The sequence below is a fragment of the Anas platyrhynchos genome, chromosome 6, assembly GCF_047663525.1.
Source record: "Anas platyrhynchos isolate ZD024472 breed Pekin duck chromosome 6, IASCAAS_PekinDuck_T2T, whole genome shotgun sequence".
NCBI classification, from domain to species: Eukaryota; Metazoa; Chordata; class Aves; order Anseriformes; family Anatidae; genus Anas; species Anas platyrhynchos.
Genome location: NC_092592.1, coordinates 14,687,186 through 14,707,249, shown reverse-complemented (window position 1 = coordinate 14,707,249; position 20,064 = coordinate 14,687,186). Strand labels below are relative to the sequence as shown.

Sequence of the window (20,064 nt, the reverse complement as noted above, 5' to 3'; positions counted from 1 at the left end):
CTATCATCGGCTTACTTGCTTAGCATGAAATTCCTGTAACTATGATGAAAATAAACCTAAGGGAACAGAAGGGAAAGCGGAGGAGTTGGAGCAGAGGACAAGAACGTCAGAGGGTAGAACTAGGGCCCATGGTCGTGCTTCAGCAAACTGTTTTTGGGAGGAATTAGAAATAATGTGATCTAGAACATCCCATTAAGACCCAAGGCAAGCCTCTCGTTCCTTGTGGTCAGGAGCACGATCCTGACTTTGTAGGACTCAGAGTGGTAGAGAGCATGTTGTCAGGCAGGGAGTAGTACACAACTTCACAGGGTGCTGTGGGAGAGGTGGCTGCAGTCCTCCCAGAGTGCTGCTGGGCTTCTCTAGCTATGCATAAGCTACTGAAAGGATTTATTACTCTGAAATTCTTACTAGACTCTGAAGTACTTTGATGGGGAAGTCATATGAGCAAATACTAGGCTTAGAGATACACTTTTGACTTATGAAAATTATTATTTATTCTTGTTGGTAAAACAACAAGCAATCACTTGATATATATCAGAGTTCTGCCTGAGATTTCCTGGAAAGGAGCACACAAATCTACTGCACTCTGGACTTACTGTGCATGCTCACATGCATGTGTTGGATGTGACTTGACAGTGCTATTGTCAGGGATTTCTTGATGCTTACAACTCTCTTGTAAATACAGCTCTGTCTGGGCTACAGATATCCCCAAATCCAGGGAAAATTGCCATTATTTGTCTGCAGTACTTTGGTAATAAAATATAAACTGAATTTGCGTGTATTTAGGGGTCTTGTCTGGAGTTCTGGCAATTTGTTCAGTGTTGTATTGGGATATACCTGATGGTCAAGTTCTCAGATTCAGGGCACTATTTCTTGATGGCAAGAGAAGAATTATCAACGAAGTATATGAATTGCTGCTGCCACTAGTATTTCTTTTCAAGCAGTTTATACCAATACACCTTCAATATTGTATTATGTGAAGAATTTGGCCACCAAAAGCTTGTCTATCTATTAAAATGCCTCGTTAGTTGTGAATTCTGAAATTGAAGCAGTGGGCCAACTGAATACCCTCATTTCACTTTCAGATTGGTTCTAGGTTGGTTTACCTGTCATGAAAATTCATTTAATCCAAGACAAATGCAGTAACTCTTACACTTTTAGTAGAGACAGGATTTTAAATAAATTCATTGAAAATGCATTGCATTAAGCTGGAGCAATGGTTCATTGTAAAGAAAGTCAGCTGGCCAAGGCATTTCTTTGGATTTTCTTTTCCTTGGCTGCAAAAAACCAAACCAAAACAAAACAAAAAAAAAACACAAACCAAAACAAAAAAAAAACACACCAACTTTCTCTGTGTAATTGTGTCCTACTCATTGTAGAGATAAGCTGTTTAAACTTTGAGTGATTAAACTTTTGGTGAGTGTTTTCAAGTTTTTCTCTTTAACTCTGGCAAATGCCAACACTAAGTTTTATCCTTCTCTGGAATAGGATCCTCCCGTCATATGAAAATATGGAAGCCATAAATTTGTACTATTACGGCTTTATCTTCTTGTGTTGTAAAACTACTTTTTGCACAAAGCATCGCAGATCTACAATTCATTTAATGCCATGCAGTTTTTAACATGTCAGTAATCATTTACTTGAAGAAGGTGGTGTCCATGCCTACCATTAACTGCCTGAGACCTTAGAGAATACTTCTTGAGAACGTCTCTGATGAAGGTCAAATTACTTTTGAAAGTCTGCTTATGAATGCTTACTGAGAAGAGTAGGGCCCGATGTTATGAACTCTTCTCTAATCATTTCAATGTTCATGTTTTGACAATGAATAATCAGGGAACTCTACAAGGAAAAGTGTTGACCAAAAAGATTAAAACCAAGATGTAGAAAAGGATGATATCTTTTAGTGAATTAATGTGCGAAGTGTGAAGAGCTGAGTTTACCACTTAAGCTTTTTTTTTTTTTTTTTTTTTTCCTGTTTCATCTTTACTACTAGAATAGAATCAGTAATTTCAGTGTTAGGGTATTGTCCTTTCCTATACATTGATGAAGCACGTGGATCCTTCAAGTTTGTTTTTGAATAGTTTTGTCTGTCTTTCTAATTTCTATATACCATTTTTTTTTGCTTCCTGTTTAGTGTGATGCTGATGCAATAAAAATATATGTACATACACCCACAGATTCTTATTCTCTTTGGTACAGAATAAAAATAGCAAATGAAAATGGAAAAGCAGCATATGCCTGCAGTTAGCCTGAGTATCTTCAGCTGAGGGGAAAAAAAAAAAAAACACAACAAAACACCATTATCATCCTTACCCCTTGATTCACTTCAAAGAAACTTGTCTGGGGTTTTTCTGTGTCAGAGACCTGGTGGAACTGAAGCCTGTGCTTTTGGAGAGCAGAAAGAGACTCACATATTTAAAAAAAAAAAAAAAAGGGGGGGGGGGGGAGAGGGCAGATGGAAAAAAGTCATTGCATCACTTCTCATTTTTAAGAGATGCTTCTGGAAGGCAAAGAAGTGACTGACAGGAATAGATGTGATAGTTCGTGATCCTGGTTAAATTTAACTTTAGTTAGAAAACTTGTATATAAAGATTCAAGTTGCTCTGTTTCCTTATTCTATGTGAACCACTTTATGAGGCCCACATGCTAACATTTCTCAGAGCTGTCAAAACACAAATCCTACCCTTGTTTGATGGTGGAGTAGCAGTGTCGTGAAAAAAGTCAGATCGACTCTATCAAAGTCATAAGTACTGTTAAGTCTCAGGATGAAGGCCAAATTGGCGTGTGGTAAAATTAGTTCTATTCCATTTATACAGGATCTGAATTTATTGTTCTTCACTCCTGTTACGTTTTAAGGTTCAGTACCGGGACAAAACTCTTGCTGTGGTTTCAATCCAGAAGGTCATTCACACTCTAAAAATGGGAATTTCACTCCAACTTTGACAGTTTTGTGCTTTGGTCATAGTTGACCAGCACACACTTTTACTGTGATAGTATAGCTTGCTCTTCTGGTGAATTTGTACAGGGGCTGCTGGTTGAAGTCCTCAGGTTACTTGGAAGGCTGATATATAGACTTGCACATTCAGAGCTGCTTCTGACTTGCTGTGTGAAAAGATGCATTTCTGCTCAGCCTTTGGTCTGCTCATCATTAAAGAAATGTTAACGTTTTGTTCATTCCCTGGAATATTGAGACCTAACTGAGTAAGCAGGAAATTAACAGGGTTATAGTGAATTGGAAATCTAATTGTGAATTGCATTAAGGTAGTAAAACCCACACAATCCTAACATGTAAGGTCCTGAGCTCTGCTCAGTGGCGCAAGAGCTGTGCATCTGTGTGACCAAAGAACTAGTGCAGTCAATGACTTGAGCAAGCTTCTTTGCCTAGGAATCCTTTATTATCATGTCTATAGGTCAGATTTTCATTCTGTAATATGTAGCATAGGTGAAAACTTAAGTTGTCATAGCCTTACTGTGATAATTTATTCATACAAAAAAAGAGACAAAATTAACTTTCCATGGGTTTCCTAACTTTTTTTTTTTTTTTTTTTTTTTTTTTTCCCTGAGGCTGAGATGTCATGTCCTTCCATATAACTGACTTTTAAATCATTTTTTTTCCTTAGGACGTTGGTCAGGAAATTTTCTGAGAGAAATCTAAGAAAATTCTGAGTCCCATTTCACAAAATAAGGAACGGTTAAAGGCGTATCAGTGTTCTGGGGAATTACTAAGCAAATCCCTTATTTAGGTGAGCTGTTCTGCCACTGTACATTTGTAAATTTTTCTACATGTTTTGTGTACCAGGCAGATTTAAAATTACCTATAGATTTTTCATTCTTCCTGTCTGTTTCAGTAGAAAGATAATTTGCCTCATAACACATTACAGTAGCAGCTGGCTACGCACCACCACAGTGGTTTCAGATTTTTTGTTTTTGACATTTTTCTTCTACGTTGGGAAGATTTGGGTTGTATTTTTTTCCACAAAAATAGAATTATACTCTGACATCTCTGGAATAGAAACTCTGGGATTTCAATTAGAAGACTATGTATACATATCCACCCATGCTGGTAAATCTGGTTGGGAAATGGCAAATTGTTCTGACTGCTATTTGTTGGGAGTAGGTTTTAAATGCAAATTCATCCAGGTACGTCAAAGACTTCAGTAATAGGGCCAGTGAAAGGAATGTCTACGTTTATACCTAGACCTAGCCCCAACTAACCCTTTTTTACAACATTTGTTGATAAATCTGAAATATTTAGGCGTTCACAGAACTTAATTTAGTAGGAACTGTTCCAATCAGTTCTAATTATGTCCATCTGTGTGACAGCATGTACAGCACAGAAGTACAGACTGATCTTGCTTTCTACAATTAGTATGTTTAACACTTAGGGTAATTCATCTCTGTCATGCTCAGGAAAACCATGCAGTTGACTTCAGAATTTGAGCAAGACTGCAGAAAGTAATATTAATGAAATATTCAATGTTTCCCATGTCACTTTTAATTACCTAAAATCATCCAAATCCTGTTGGTTTTCATTTTACAGTGGCAATTAGAAGGACTTCACTGCTAAGACTATTTTTTAGCATCACTTCTTTTCTTAGGTCTTCTGAGAATTTGAAGTTTTCCTTCCTTTAATTTTCATTAATTACTGTTTATTTAGATCGTTTCCCCTTCAGTTCCAAGAGTTGAGGCTCAAGAAACAGATTGAGCACCAACTGAGCAATTCAGATTTGAGGTACTTGTTCCCAGCTCCCTGCCTCATGAGGCTGTGAGTATTCTAACATCAAGGGAAGGAAGCAGACAGATTCTACAGCTCAGCCATCTGGAAAGTTACCATAGTCCTTGTTAGGGATACTGGAAGGGATATTCCAACTGACCTGGTAGAAGCCTGGAAGATGCAAAGAACCCAGCTGCACTTGTCTCTTGCCATACTTTCCAGAGTCTTGATTAAATACTCTTCTAAATCATTTGAGAGATAAATTGTCTATTCTTAAATAAGTATTTGAGTAATAAAACAATCCAGTAGCTGCTTTGTTTGAAGAAATTATTATGAAGAAATATTATGCTTATGGTGTTATAAACCTGCTTGAAGAATAAAAATTTACATTAGGATTCACTGAAATTTTTAAAAAAGACATGCAGAACAATGGAAGCTACCTGAACCTGTGACTTTGCAGGGCACAAAATAGCCTATAAAATGTTCTGTGAATCCACAAGAAAGTTTGTTTGTTTGTTTGTTTGTTTGTTTGTTTTTTCTTCCTGCTGGTGTGCACATGAATGTGCACGTATCCCCTCTGAATTTTCTTTTTGTGTTTATGATGCTCATAACTGCCTGCATTCTTCTGAGATTGTTGTGGACTTTGTTCATCTTGTTCCACTTCAGTGATAACAATATATCTTTACATGTAAAAAGTTATGAGACTTTTTAGTGTGGTGTTGCTTTATATATTTACAAGTCTTGTATGATAAAGGAGTGTATAAAGACAGAAATATACCCTGGTATATGATTGCTTATTGAACGTTTACCAAAGACCACAAAATGTCTTTGCTCACAAGATCAGGTATTAATAGTGTGAGCTATTTTGTTGAAATACAACAGCTGCAAGTTACAGGGATATATCAGTAAATGAGAACTGCCTTCATATTCAAACACTGCTGAAATGAAAGTGAGCTTATTCAAAAGGAGAATAGGCCATAAGAAGTCTGAAAGTTTTTGTGAGTTTCTGGGAGGCCATCTTCATTCAAGTCTGGATCTTGGTTGCAGTTCCGGTTTCAGAATTTCTACCTATTCTGCACTTGACATCCTTAAGCCACTGTAGCAGAATTTTCTCTATTTCAATTCCAGATTGCTATTTTTATGGTAAAATATGAGATTTCACCTTATTAAACCAGGATATATTCTGTTTCATTAATTTTATTTTCAGTTCTTAACACTGTTAGCTCTTCCTTTCCCCTTCCATTTTTTAATGCAGATGTAACTATAAGATGACTTCCTACATCAACCATCTGCATCTTTCTATCTTTCTGCAGCTTTTTTTTTTTTTTTTTTTTTTTTGTAAATAGGCTATTTAGTCCCTGTTCTACATAATGTCTGTAGTATCACTCCTAGAGAATGCAAATATTGTCCATCTTGCTCTATGATGGATTTTATTCCCAGAAAATAAAAAGTTTTAACACAGCATTTTTGTAACAGTGATAAAACTTAAAGAAATATGGTCTGCGAACATGTCTGTGGGAATCAATATGGAAAGAAGTTGAATAAATAAAGTAGAAAAAAATATAAATGACAATATGTAGGACCTAGAGTCTTCATTTTATAGCCGAACTCTGTGTATAGCCTTGGGTTTTGTAGGAAGGGCCTGGAGTGAAGCTGGGGCAGTTCAAATACCTGTGTAGCCCAGAGTGTAGCCTCAAGGTTGTTCTAGTGCTCTACCTGCTTTTCTTGGCCCAAAGGGATATATGCATTTTTTTCTCCAAATAAGCATCCTGTTTTATAGCATCCTGCCAATGCCTTCTAGCTCAGGCTTCAGCTGATCTGTTTTCTTGTTTTTGTGAGCTGCTGTACATACTACAGAGCAACACGACCCATGGGACAGGAGTCCTCTGGGAACTAGCTAAGCTGGTTCTATGCTCCCTGTGGCTTCTGAGGAGCCGTACTGGGGATAACAATTTGGCCTGCATTTCCCTCTTCACCTCCATATCACATAATACTCCCACATGTATGCTTCTACTTACTAGGCTTTTTTTTCCATGAAAGATGTAGCGTCTGATCCCAATTCTTCAGTGACCTACAAAGCTGTTTAATATTACACACTCTAGCTAATCCCATTGATTTTTAGTAGAGTTGCCTTTATTGCATAAAGTTAAGTGCTTGCTTCAGTCTGTATTTTCATTAACAGCTGGTCCAACAAAGGAGGGACTCTCTGCTGGTGACAAAGCTGCAAGCAAATCCAATAAATCCTAGAGAGGGATAGAAAACTGCTTTGTTTTCATTTCTATAATAGTTATGGTTATAAGGATTATTACTTTATATGATCAAAGTAAAGACTAAATAAAATTATCAGCCCAAGTAGTGCATTACTCTGGTGCCTTCTGGCAGTTATCATGTTTAAGTACTAACTCCTTTGTGCTATTCAGTGACAACTCCATTTGGGAACAGTCTGTCTGACTGTTGGGTGAGTTTATAGATTCATAGTAAATAAGCCAGAAGGCACTATTAGATCATCTTGATCATCACAGGCCATTAAAAATTCACCCAGTTATCCATGTAACATTTGTTCCTAAGGCTGGAAATAATAGTTCTATGACCTTTCTGAATTCCATAGGAGAAAATGAAGCAACTTCGCAGGAATTACTGGAGCACTCTAACATTCAGAAATCATGCTTAATTTGGTTTGCAAAGAACTGGTGGTGGTGTCAATAGAGAAAAATGATAAATTTACTGATAACTTGGGCCTTCAGCTTTATGTTAGTGCATGAGTAATCTCACTAGGTGACTAACGATCATCAGGATAATTTAATCAAAGGAACTGCCTGTATCCATAAGACACAGCTTACTGTGTGTCTCAGTTGAAACTCAACAGTATTAATGTTAAGATCCCTTCCTCTAGTAAATAGATCACATTTCATCAAATTAGAGGGACCAGGTCAGAAAGCCAGATGGTGGCTTATGTGAACTATTTTGAGAATTTAGGAATGACTAAATCCTGATGCCCCACCTTTACTTCCATAAACTAATCTGATCTACTTGCTTGGTCTCACAGGGAATAAATGAGCTCTTCCACCTAATAGGTTTGGATGGGAGGTAGCAAGGGCAGCCTAAGTCCGGCTTCTAAGGACGGGCCAGCGTAATGGATAGCACGGAGAGCTGGGCCTCGCTGCACAGAGGATGATTTGTGCCAGCCTGGCCTGACTATTGGACTTGTGAGAAAGAGGACTAAAAGAAGGCTAAGGGAAAAACAATGAGGTGTTTTTTTTTTGTGTGTGGTTGGTTTTTTAGTTTAGAGCAGAACAGTTAGTTAAGGCTTCTGGAGTTCATGGCAGTGTGGATGTGAGGGGATATCTGAGCAACTCAGTTGTGCAGTTAGGGCGGGTGATCTATGGAAGAGAAGACAAGAACAAATACGATGGTAGCTACTGCTCTGCAGTATGGTAAATAAGCCTTGGTATGAGACATCAGATTCCTGAAAATGTTACCGGAGGTGAACCAGTGACATGCAAACAAATTTCATGGAGCTCCAGTCATTCTAGCTATAATAAAAATATACCTGAAGGCAACCATGACTTTGAACTGGAGGCTGTAGGCATTACAGACATAAGACTGCCTTGAAGAACATGAATATGGCCATGATAGGAGCAAATTCTGGTAACTGAATTGCAGGAGCCAATCCTCTAGATTTCTGAGGATGGCAGACAGCAGCTTGTGTCATTCAGAGATCTGATCTGCTGATGAGCCATACACGTAGCATTGAGAGAAGAGAAACATGAAACAGTAAAAGTACATTGACTCCCATCTGGTTGGCAGACTTACTGCCCTATGGTAAGCTAAAGAGGTACTTAAAGAATTTTAAGGTGAACACATGAAAATAATCTTGTTTGGCAATTGCAGATAATCTTATTTTGGGTAATCACCGAATATCCTCTTGAGTGTGCATAGGTGGCTTAAGATCACTTAGTAAAAGGAGAGAGGGGACCTGGACCAACAGCCATAACCTACTTGAATCTGTTGTTACTCAAGAATAGCTAGAAAATTTGGCCAGCATATGGTGCGTGTCTTTTTACAGGAACTTGGTTAATACAGTGGTAATTTTTCCAGAACAAGAGTTTCTGTACTGAGAAATTATTCAATCACATGAGTAGCTTAGTCATTTTGTGGCCATATTGTATAGTGTATTTAATATAACATGATGTGTTCCCTTCGCGTGTTTGAGCCATAGGGAATGTAGAGGAGGCTCATCTGCCTGTTGGGAGAGAGGAAAGGTACCACAGGGATAGTACAGTCCTCAGGGATAGTACAGTCCTCTCTTGCAGTGAGAGAAGTGAGGGGGAATTTACTCGAAGTGGTCCTCTTTCTCAGAAGGTAGCTGTCAAAAGAGGATAGAGGCTTAGCACAGGAAGCAGCAGTGGAAACCTCAATGCAGAAGCTTAGAAGAAAGGAAAAAATAAACAAGGGCATGAAGAACTACATTGAATGGCATTGCTGAAAAAGGTGAGGAGGTACCTGTTATGACTGAGGACATGGTAAGAGAAGACGGGATGAGGGGAAATAGAGCTCTTGTTCCCTCATATGCCCATCATACGGGTGTGATGGGGCACATCCCTATTGTGAAACTTGGATCTGTCTTGATTTTGCAAAGAGCTTTGAAGTGTGTATTTTCTCTGTCAGCTGAATGGAACACGGACGGAAATGCCAGAGCTGCTAAGGCTTGTATTGTGAAAATGAGTCAGCAGGCTTAATCCAGGCTTTGTGGCTTGAAACTGTGAAGATGATTAGAGTCAGGAAAAAAAAAAGTCTCAACAATGTCTTGAGCTGTTCTTTGTCCCACAGTCTATGACAGGAATGGAGAAGGTCTTAGAAAGGCTATGAGGTAAAAAGAAAGGATTTTGAGAATATGTTAGGTATTGGTCCTTAAACCTTTTGAGTAGCACCTTGGTGTCAAGACACAGAAACTACTGAATGTGGCTTGCTGCAGGAATTTAAGGGTCTTGTGGTAGAGGATTTACCACCTCAAGGGGTGGGCAGCAAGTGAAGTTGAAAATTTCAAAGGTGCTTTAAAGAACAATATAATGGAAAAAATGTTTGTGGAAATATTTGCTCTCTGCCTGTCTCTTGAAAATGAGAAACAGTCTGGCTTTTTATATTGAAATATGTATAAAACAAACAAACAAACAACAAACAAACAAATGAAAATAAACAAAAATGGCAGTTAGCTCTTGCCAGCTGAATTATTGATCAAATCCTGCAAACAAGAGTTCAGCAGTCAAAAGAAATCCCATGAAGTCTGTGGGATTTTACTGCCAACAAAGATGACAAGAATAAGAAGTGGCTTAAACAGGCAAAATGCTATGCCCTGAAAGAAAGTCACTTGCATGATGCCACTAAAGCAAGAAATTTTGTATATAAAGCTGATGAGTCATTTAAACAATTAAAAATTTTCCTATCGGTAGCCTTCAATTACACCAGTAATCAATTTAGCTGCCATAATGCAGTGTCTAATATGATGTGAAGTTGATATGATATGACTGCAGCATTATGCATAATGCAGATAAATTGTACCAGGGAGTATATTAAAGAAAATTATGTCTCACATGATACATTTTGATGCACTTGCAGTTAGATGGAAAAAGGTGAACTTAGTGAGCATCTTCATAAGTTAATATATATCTGAGAGAAGAAACTCTCATAATTTAGAATGTGATATCTCTTGGGTAGCTCATTGTAATGTATTTCATTGAAAACGTACCAAACTCTGGAATAATTTTGTGTAGCAATTAGGTCATGGAACCAAAGGTCTCCTGGGCTTTGCATATACACAAAGTGAATAATTCATGTAAAGGATAATATTAAATTCCTTCTTAAAGGTACGTAGCCTGTGGTTATGCAGGCAGGTGTGCGCTGAGGGGTAGGGAAGAGAAGAGCAGACTGTACCGGTATTCTTTATGTAGCTGCCTGTACTTAAAGTCTCACCCTGGGTTAACAGTTTGTTACAAAGATCAGATAGAGAGGGCGGATAAGTAAATCAATAAAAAGGAAAGGTGTGCGGAGCCTTGAGAAGAGCCTATCAATCAGGAGTTGAAAGGCAACCAATTCCACTTTGAAGAGTCACGGATGGCCTCCCTCAGCTATGCAGACTTCTGCTGAGAAACAGATGGACTGATGCATTTTGTACTTAAGTAGCACAAAGCTGAACTGCAGCATACAGGATAAACACATGCTGCATTTAATACAGAGCAGTTTAACATCAGGATCTGATGTGAGCAAGGGAGTGTAAATAGGAGAGCAGGGGGCACTGTATTCTGCATACATTTTTAACTAAAGTTCCATGGAGGTTGTTGCCACTGGGCCTTTTTGGCTATGTTAAGGCCAGAGCAGATCCACACAGACACTTAGCAAGCTATAATTGCTTATTAAGCAGAGCCTGCTGTCTGCCAGCCAAGTACACCCCTCTCATAGTGGAGGGTCTGACCTGAAAAGCTTGATTACTGGTTTGTAAACAAGATACAACTCCAAAGACACCAGGACAATCCAAGCGAGAGGACAGTAGAGCACTGAGAGCTCTGGGTTCACTGCAGTGCGAGTGTGCATTCCTTCACTCTCAGCCCACTCCCTGTGAATTACACTTCTCTAGTGCTTCTCTGGTGACTTCTAGAACCCTTACTGCTGCTTCCAGACTTATGTACCATGTTTTCTCAAGGTAACCTTCTCAAAGAACCTTGAATTTTTTATCTGTTTGGTTTACTTTATTAGCTTTCCCTCTTTGATTATCTATTTTTATGGTAGATGTTTCATTCTGCTTTTGAAAAACTATGATGGAACTTGCCAACTCTTTGTATCTTGCTATTGTGAATGCATTGATAACAATAAACATTATGTATGTAATGTTCTAGTTTGGGTTGTATCCATGTCTACTGCTATAAAAGCATTAAAATTGAAACAAGTCTAAACGTAAAGTTGATGAATTTGTGTTAACCTCAGACCTTGGTAATATAGGTTAGAATTCCAAATATCTGCTATCAACTTGAAGAAAAATTGGAGTGCTGCCCTTTCTACCCAGCTTCTCAAATCTTTGATAAATTGTGCTGAACCATGGAGACATTACAGGCTCCAGTGTAATCATGTGTACAACAGCTGTAGCACCGAACACAAAGGGATAGACCTAGTGTAATCTTGCTGGGGAGGATTGCCATGCTGCTAGGCAAAAATCACTGATGTGACTTCTGAAGGGCAAATGGTGGTACAAAGTACAGAGAGAGAATTAACCTTAGGAGAGTAGAATAATACAGATCACTCTATAGTCTGCATCTCCAGACTTCAAACACTATTTTCTCAGGGTTAGTTCTCATATATTTAGTTTCCCTGTTGTCAGTGCTATCTATCTTTGGGATTGTCTAATTTTTGCAGGAGGCTGAGGTGTAAGAGATTTGAATCTTGGGGAGAAAAAACAAAACAAAACAAAACAAAAAAACAAAAACAAAAAACACAACACAATAAACCAAACACAGCTATCTGATGAGACTCCTGCCAGTGTAAATCTTCACTGCAGCATTAAAATCCTAAGTTACTGTCGCTTCACATACAGCTATGTGAATGACAGCATGATAAGATAGATTTTCTCATTTACTGATTTGCAGTTCTGCTTTTCATTTCTTTAAGACAAAGTTTTAATTTATTTCATTCCTATTTTGCTATAGAGACCTCATTTCCTTTTTTTTTTTTTTTTTCCCCTCCTGTTTGGTTTATGGTGGTGCCTCATAGAAATGCTAGTCTTGAACAAGTAAAGAGAAGATGATAAACATGCAAAGTCAGTCCATACTCTGAAAGCACTAGACAGTCTGATTTGCTGATACGAGCTCAGTATGGAAAAGGAAGGTCTGGAAAACATACCCTTATCCTTGCTCTATGTGATGCTTTGTAATGGAATAGCAGCTCCAGGGAAATGATCTGCTAATCATTCTGAACCCTCTGCAGATTATGCTGTCGAATTTCAGCCAGCTTTCTGAGCTTGTCCTGAGTCCCAGCTCATTTTAGCCCTTAGAGGGAGCCACAGACTTGACTATAGAACTGGAGGAAAAAGGCAGGTTCTGTTACATCCTATCTCTGACGGAGGAGGTGGGGAAGGGATGATTTTCAATTGTTTATTTCTAGTTTTTAATTGACAGCAATGTGCAAATCAGGCACAAGACTGGTTTCTTGAGGTGAGTCCTCTAATGTATTTACTTTTCTAGTGACAGATTTGTTTGTGTTTAGAAGGCCTCATAAATACATTAATTTACCTTCCCCTCCCACACTATTCAGTTCCAGTTTCCACTGTTCTCGTTTTGATGCTGACACAGCAGGACTTGAAAAATTATACATATTATACACTGCTACCTCCTGAATTAAAAAAAAAAAAAGGTATTAAAAAAAGATAAATATTAAGGCTGCAGACTTCAGTCACATTTTTGTTGCCACATTTTCTGTTTATTCTTCCTTAATTTTATACCCTTCTTTATGGAGAGAGGTGTATTATTCCCCTCCTTCCCTGTAGTATGTAGGTTATAGCAGAATATTTTTATGTAAATGACATGGCTAAAGTAGGTTATGTGGCTGCGTTACAAAATCCGAATGAAAATGCTTTCTGCTGGTTCAGCATTCAGCAGCATTGCCAGTGAGCTGTTCAGTCCAGGGAATAGAGGATGCGCATGCTTGGAAAAAAATGGATGAGGAGATGAGCAAGCTTGGGCCAATTAAACATTTTCCCTTTTTCTTGAAAGTGGAATTAAAACACTTGAACTAAAAAATGGAACTAAACCACAGATGCCTCTTCTTCACCTCCCCTTCCCAGCAGATGAATTCTAGTGGCAGTGCTGAGGATTGCTTATCCAGAAAGATGCTATACCAGAGACTGGGACAGTGTGTGTCTAGTCCCAGAAAATACTGTTAAAGATTAAAGTCTTAAATTTCAAACAGCTCTGAGCTCCTTGCTGAGACTACTGCTAATTAGAACATCAAGTTGTGTGGCAGTTATAATAGGGTAACAACTGCCAGCACAGAATTGTATTGGTGGTAATCTTCTATTTTGCACATAAGCTCTTGAGATATAATCTTTTTCTGTAATGATCTTAGCTTAGTTTGGAGCATTGAAATAGGGGTAATCAAGATGAAAAAGCAATGGAGAGGTCATCATCCTTATAAACAATTCAAAATATTTCCTAGAAAGGCTGGGAAGATGAAAAATGCCCCCAGTCAGGCACCCTTACTCCAAATTTCTCTGCTCTTGGGAGTCATTATTTATCCATGTCATAATCTGGGAAAGGAAGGAAAGAGAGAGAATTTTTATGTTGCAATAGAAAGTTTTAATTCACGTTTTGTCTGAACCAATCTCCTGTTCCTCAGCTTTCTGACTCTAGGTTGGCTGGAGCTGGTAAGCCCAGCCATTACAAAATGTGAACAAATCCTAGGGGAAGAAAGTTTTTAAAACTAGATTTGTTGTCTTTTCAAGGTTGCCTTTTGAGTTTAAGACCTTGTGGGTTTTCCAAATTTTCTCAGAAAGTAGGAGAATTCATGCTGCTTTCCTCACGGTAATTTGGACTTGGTTTATTTGTTTGGATTATTTCAGAATAGTTGAACTGTAAAACAAGAATCCACGTGTACTAGGTTAAAAATTCAGTCATGGATTTGCATAGGATGCCTCTAGGAACAGTTTGTGTCCAGACAACAGGTTCACTGAGGTAGCCAAGGGAGAAGCAGCCCTTTTATCACTTTAATAGAGTCAGACATCTCTTTTATATGTTGTTGTTAAGGGGAGTAGACTGTGAAAACAGTCTACTTTTAAAGATCACCAAAGGCCAAATGTGAAGAGGGCATTAATGTCTAAAATGATGCCTCCCACAGGAAGACAAAAGCTGTGTAGAAAGAGAACAGTAGGAAAGAATATTTGCATAATAGTGTTTTCTTCCAGTGTGCTCCCCTAGCACATGGCAGGGTCAGGATGACCAGCAAGACACAGACAGTGATGCAGCTTTGCTCCCTGTTCACCTCTCAGTGAGAGAGGCTAGACTCCTTCTTCCTCTGTGAATGAGGATACAATGCAAAGAAGAAAGGCTATAACAGAGGAAGGTATTGGATTCATTGCTGCTATTAGATTATATCACTTCCAAATGTGACCTTTTAGAAAAATAAATAAATAAATGTTTTCCCCACAAATTAATTCCACTTAATCATTTGGTTACTGTTCTCAGATATTTTGGGTAAATAATCTTCAGGCAGTGGGTTGTTCATGAAGTATTCATTTCAACTCCCTGCTTTTGCTATTTTTGTTGTGTGATTGCTCATTGAACATTACCAGCAGTTGCCTGAAAATTTGTTTGTATGCTGTCTTGCATCTTGGATCTCCATCCTGAGCTACTTCTGCAGTTAAATGCTGTTCAGAAATGGTTCCTGCTTCTTATCATGCTTAAATGCACATAATCCTTGATGAAGAGTTTGTTCTTTGCACTGTGATAGCTTGTGATCACGATTTGATTTCTGTTCTGTGAAGTCAAGTAAAATAAAATAAGAAAGATGACAAATGGATAGAACAGCAAAACTGCTTGCCCTGAAGCCTTTACAAAGGCGAGTCTTTTTCAATTAGTGCCAAAATGTGAAGCTACAGCTCTAGTGTAATTGAATAAAGCAGAGGAAGAAAGGCCAAGTCCCCCAGGCTCTCCCCCTTCTATACCTGACCAAGAAAAATAGAAAAAGCAAGGAGGAGAAAAGTCTTTCTTCCTTTAGGTATTTTCTTGCCAAACTCTATTTCTTTAAAGAAAACAACAAACAAACAAAACAAGGTTAAAGCATTTTGTTTTATGAGACAAAACCTGTGCATAAAAGAGAGATCCTGAACTGCAAAGCAGCCTGTGCGTGAACTCCACCCTGTACAGCACAAACACAATGGGATCCGAAATTGCGCTTTGGCTGAGGGCATCGTTCAAGTAGAGTCTTTGGATTTGTGCTTCCATATGATGGTGTCTTTCTTGAAATTTATTTTAGATCAAAGACATTTTCTTCTTATATTATTATAATGTTTTGCTCTCTTCAAAAATATGTTACATGAATAGAGAATAATAGTATAAGGTTTTGATTTTGAGCATCATGCAAGTCAGATAAGAGTTTAAGACATACATATCTATAAAACAGGATTTTTTGTGAGGAAAAATGGTATGTAATCATGCAGTTAAAGGATAGTGTTGTTACAGGCACATAGAGGAGCTGGTACACAATCTTTTATTTTTTTCTAAGTACACTCTCAGAATATCTTAGATTTTCTTTTTAACTTTGTGGCCATAACATTAAATATGTAGTCATGCCCAGACACCTGCTATGCCACTTTGCGACAGACTGCTGCCATTGTACCTGGGAACTTCCAATGTTCACTAGCAGAGAAAGAGGCCTGTGTCTGACTGAATGCGTGTAGTTGTTAGACTGAGTTAGGACTGGCAAGTCTCTGTGCCCTTGCCCTCTTCTCTTTCCATTTCCTTTCCCCAATGAAGGAGAACAAATAAGAATCCCAAAGAGTGAGGAAGGGGGAAATGTGCCCCAGATTTGTGTCCTCCTCTGCTCAGGAACTGAGGTGAGGCCAGGACACAGACTCCAGGGAGGCACCTGCATATTACGTTCCCTGGTTGATCTCTCTCTGCAGAAGAAATGCATCGCTTTGTTTTATGTAGCATCTTCCTGAACGCTGTCTTTGTAGGATAGTTTGAGTACAAGTGAAGCTTTAGAACTTTTCATTTCTGGTCTCAGTGTTGGCAAGCAGCAGGAAGAAACAGTAATATATGAGGAATATAATATTAGGTAATTAAGTGAGCAGGCATCTTCCTGTCACCTGTTGTGCACATTAGCAAGGAAATGTTGCTGATGAAGGATGGGGATAAGTATATTTGTAATAATCTAGAATATTTTATTTGAAAAATGATATAGGTGAATGGTGGATGGATCATCTGTGTTCCCCTTCCCTACGGAGAATCTTGTGCCACCACAAATACCTCAGGTTAGATATCTTATTTCTGAAAATTGTTAACTACAAGGAATAGAAAAGGAGGATGACTGCTCTGCGATTCTGCTCCATTGCTGTTCCTTTTGCCTGAAAGGAAGGGCCTGGGAGTGATGCTCCGATCCTTCTAACAACACAGTATATCTTTTCCCCCTACAACCAAGCCCACCTTCTAGAGGCAGAAATGAGATTAGAGGAGGTATCTTGTGTGAACATCATGCAGTGGGATGCCAGTCAGCATGCATTCTCGTGTGGTTTTCCTTTTTTTATAGCTCAGAAGGGCCACATCTGTTGTCTCCTCAGAAGGTGGCCCCCTTCCCACAAAGTGCCACTGCTCCTTGGAGGATCTGGGCACCTGCCCTGTGAAAGTTGGATCTGAAATTCAGTGTATTTTTTTTTTCCATGTACGTAATTGACTGTTGGCCCTGCTGCTGTAAAATAGCATTTTACTGAGTTTGGTACAAACTTTGTTGAACAGTGAAAGGTCACGATATGCTTGAAGAGCAGCGTTCTGTCTCTCCAGTCGCAAAGTGGAAAATGAATTAACAACAGGACTTGCATAGTCCGCATGAACTGCTGAGAACTAACTCTTGTTTAATTAATATTAATTTACTATTTATAAAGTGATAACAAGCTTCTTGTGGCTTTTATTACAGCTGCTTTTAATTTTAAAGGCATTTTAATCAGTTTGCATGACTGTATTTGTCAGCACTGGGTAAATATGAGCTCTGATACCCTTTTGAGACCAGTTAACAGGTTAGGCTGGGAAATAACATGCAAGCTCATTTCTCCTCTCTTATCAGAAGAGATCAGTTGCCAAAGTGACATAGATATTGTTGGTGTAGGTGATACCTTTAACCATGACATCACTTTAAACCCCCAGGGCAACACTTAGACCCTTGGGAGTGTATTACCACTTCAGCTGAAAGTGTGAGACTTTATGTTGAATTTCTTTCTACTCAAGGGAGCAAAAATGATGGGTTCAGTCAAGAATCCTTTATTTTTACTTGAATGCAGTCAGGACTACTAAAGCAACTTATCATTATTTCTCCTGAACTTTCTTTTTTTTTTTCCTTATCCTTCCCTGTTCCTCCCCCCTCTTTCACTTGACACCTGTCACTGCCTTTGGTGGATGAGATAAGCAGAGAACCCTGCACTGTAATAGAAGAGTAGCAGAATATGCCCGCAAGAAGAGGAACAGAACAAGAAGAATCGAGCCTTTGCTGGGCAGGCAGGCGTGGGAGAGCTCCTTTGCTGCAGGTTGCTGTCTGGAGTGCCGTACGTGGGGTTTTGTCACTGTAGTGAGGATAGTTGGGAGCAGGTTTGTCTCTTTTTTTTCTTGGAGTCATCATGCTGCAGCAAATTTTGCGTGATATGTATATTGACCCCGAGCTCCTGGCAGAGCTGAATGAAGAGCAAAAGCAGATCTTGTTCTACAAAATGAGAGAAGAGCAGCTGAGGCGCTGGAAGGAGAGGGAAGAAAAAGCACGAATGGAGGAGGCTGTGTTGAGAAGGACAGCGAGGCGCAAACAAAGTAAGCTTTGTGACCTCCTGTGCTTGCTCAGGAGCTGGGGGAGATGGGCATGCAACTGGCTATGATACAGCATGTCTGGAAGAGATTACAAAGAAGAGTGCCAGCTGTCCCCTAGGATAAGAGCAGAGCAAGCATGTGAAAACAATGAAATGTGTTTTCATGCAATATGTAGTTAAGCTATGGGGCTCCATCCCCAGGCTGTTATGGATGCTAAATGCGTGTGTTGGTTTAAAAAGCAAATAAGCAAACTCATGAAAAAAAAGTTAAAGGTTCTTGAAGTGTCATTACCAAGTGTTTGATCTGGGGTTCAAGTGGTTTAGAATAAGTAGGAATATTTATTTCCTTGCTGTCCCCTGTGAACAAGTGGATTCCGTCTCGTTGCCCTTTAATAGAATGAAGTTGTCAGGCTGATGTAGGATAGAAAGTTTCCTCATGGAAATGTAATTGCAGTGGATCCTCAAACATCCCTTTTCCTGTGAAATGCCAAAGGCCTTATCCAGTCTTAAAATCAATTCGAATCTGAATTTTCAAAATCACTAATAATGTGATTAGCTGATTATGTGAAAGTGCCTTAATAGCTATCTCACAGCTATATTCACTATATAAAGTGTTGCTTATGTTAACATACACCTATGGTAGAAGTCTTTGCTTTGAGCACCTCAATACAGATGCATTATTGGATTCAATTGTCAGACTTATTAAAGCTGCTGAACCTTACGAAGTGCCAAGTATATCCAATTAGATACTTGACAATTCAAAGACTGACTAAAGAAATGTGTTTCAAAGCAAAACTAGTTTTCAAGACTCACCTGAAGCAAAGGCCTTTATCAGATGTTTCTAGAGTAAGTAACAATGGTAGCCTTAAAGTAAGGGAGGAACATTCAGAATGGCCTAATAAGCAGTAGAACGAGCTTAAAATGGCCCCTTAGAGATGACAAGGTGGAAGTTGGGAAACTTAATTCTGTTTAATTTCTGTTTTCTTCATTTTAATGTTCTTACTGTGAATAGCTCTCCTCTAAGAAGGATGACATCAAGATAGCTTCTCTCATACAGCACAATAACCTTGTTCATTTTGATTGATTTGTTGCTGAGAAAAAAAATGAAAATGCAGTTCAGATCCTTAAGCCAAAACACCACTATATCATTGAAATAATCTGTATTATTCTCATTCTTTTAGGAAGACAGATGCAGAAAAATCTAACTGTAAAAATATTTATGTGATGATTTCTCATAGTGTTGACATCTAAATTTCCATATACAAACTATGCATTAAACCTGTTCAGCTTCCTACTACAGGAGGCCATTTTCTGGGTAATTAATTTTCTGATTTATAAAGAATAAGAGAATGAGGAGAAGAGCAGCAGACTAACCTGTAGATTATATTTGCTCTGATGAAAGTATTCGGGTATTTGCATAGAGCAAAATTTCACAACAGAACATTTTCATTTTACATTTCACCTTCTTAAATTGCCAGTTTGAGTTATTCTTTAGATTTGACTTTTACCCAAGATGAAAACATTCCACTTCCTTCACAAACATACTAAAGAACTGATCTTACAGAAGTTCTTGAGACAGATCTATTGGAATTACAGTTTGAGGATTAAAGTCAGGCATTTGCTTCCTCTGAAAATGTATTTTGACTTCCACGATCTGATGTGGGCGAGTTAAAAAAGATAACTTCCATCTATCCAGGCATAACTGTACAGAGATGTGTGACTGATTTCTGTTATACAGTTCCATAATATAATGGTAAATGGTCTCACAATGGAGCTACATTCTTGTAAAGAAAATGTGCTGTAA

General features: G+C 38.5%; 1 protein-coding gene across 2 annotated transcripts in view; it reads left to right on the top strand.

Annotated features, from left to right (window-relative positions):
• SH2D4B (SH2 domain containing 4B) overlaps positions 1-20,064 on the top strand; it is a 98,739-nt gene that overhangs the window by 11,292 nt on the left and 67,383 nt on the right. The window contains exon 1 of one of the 2 annotated variants that reach the window (XM_021269761.4): positions 17,828-18,264. The exons of the other annotated variant lie outside the window; for it this stretch is intronic. Within the exon in view, the coding sequence (XP_021125436.1) occupies positions 18,081-18,264 (184 nt within the window). The 5' untranslated portion in view covers positions 17,828-18,080. Of the gene's footprint in view, positions 1-17,827; positions 18,265-20,064 lie in introns of those variants that run through there. 2 annotated transcript variants of the gene reach the window in all.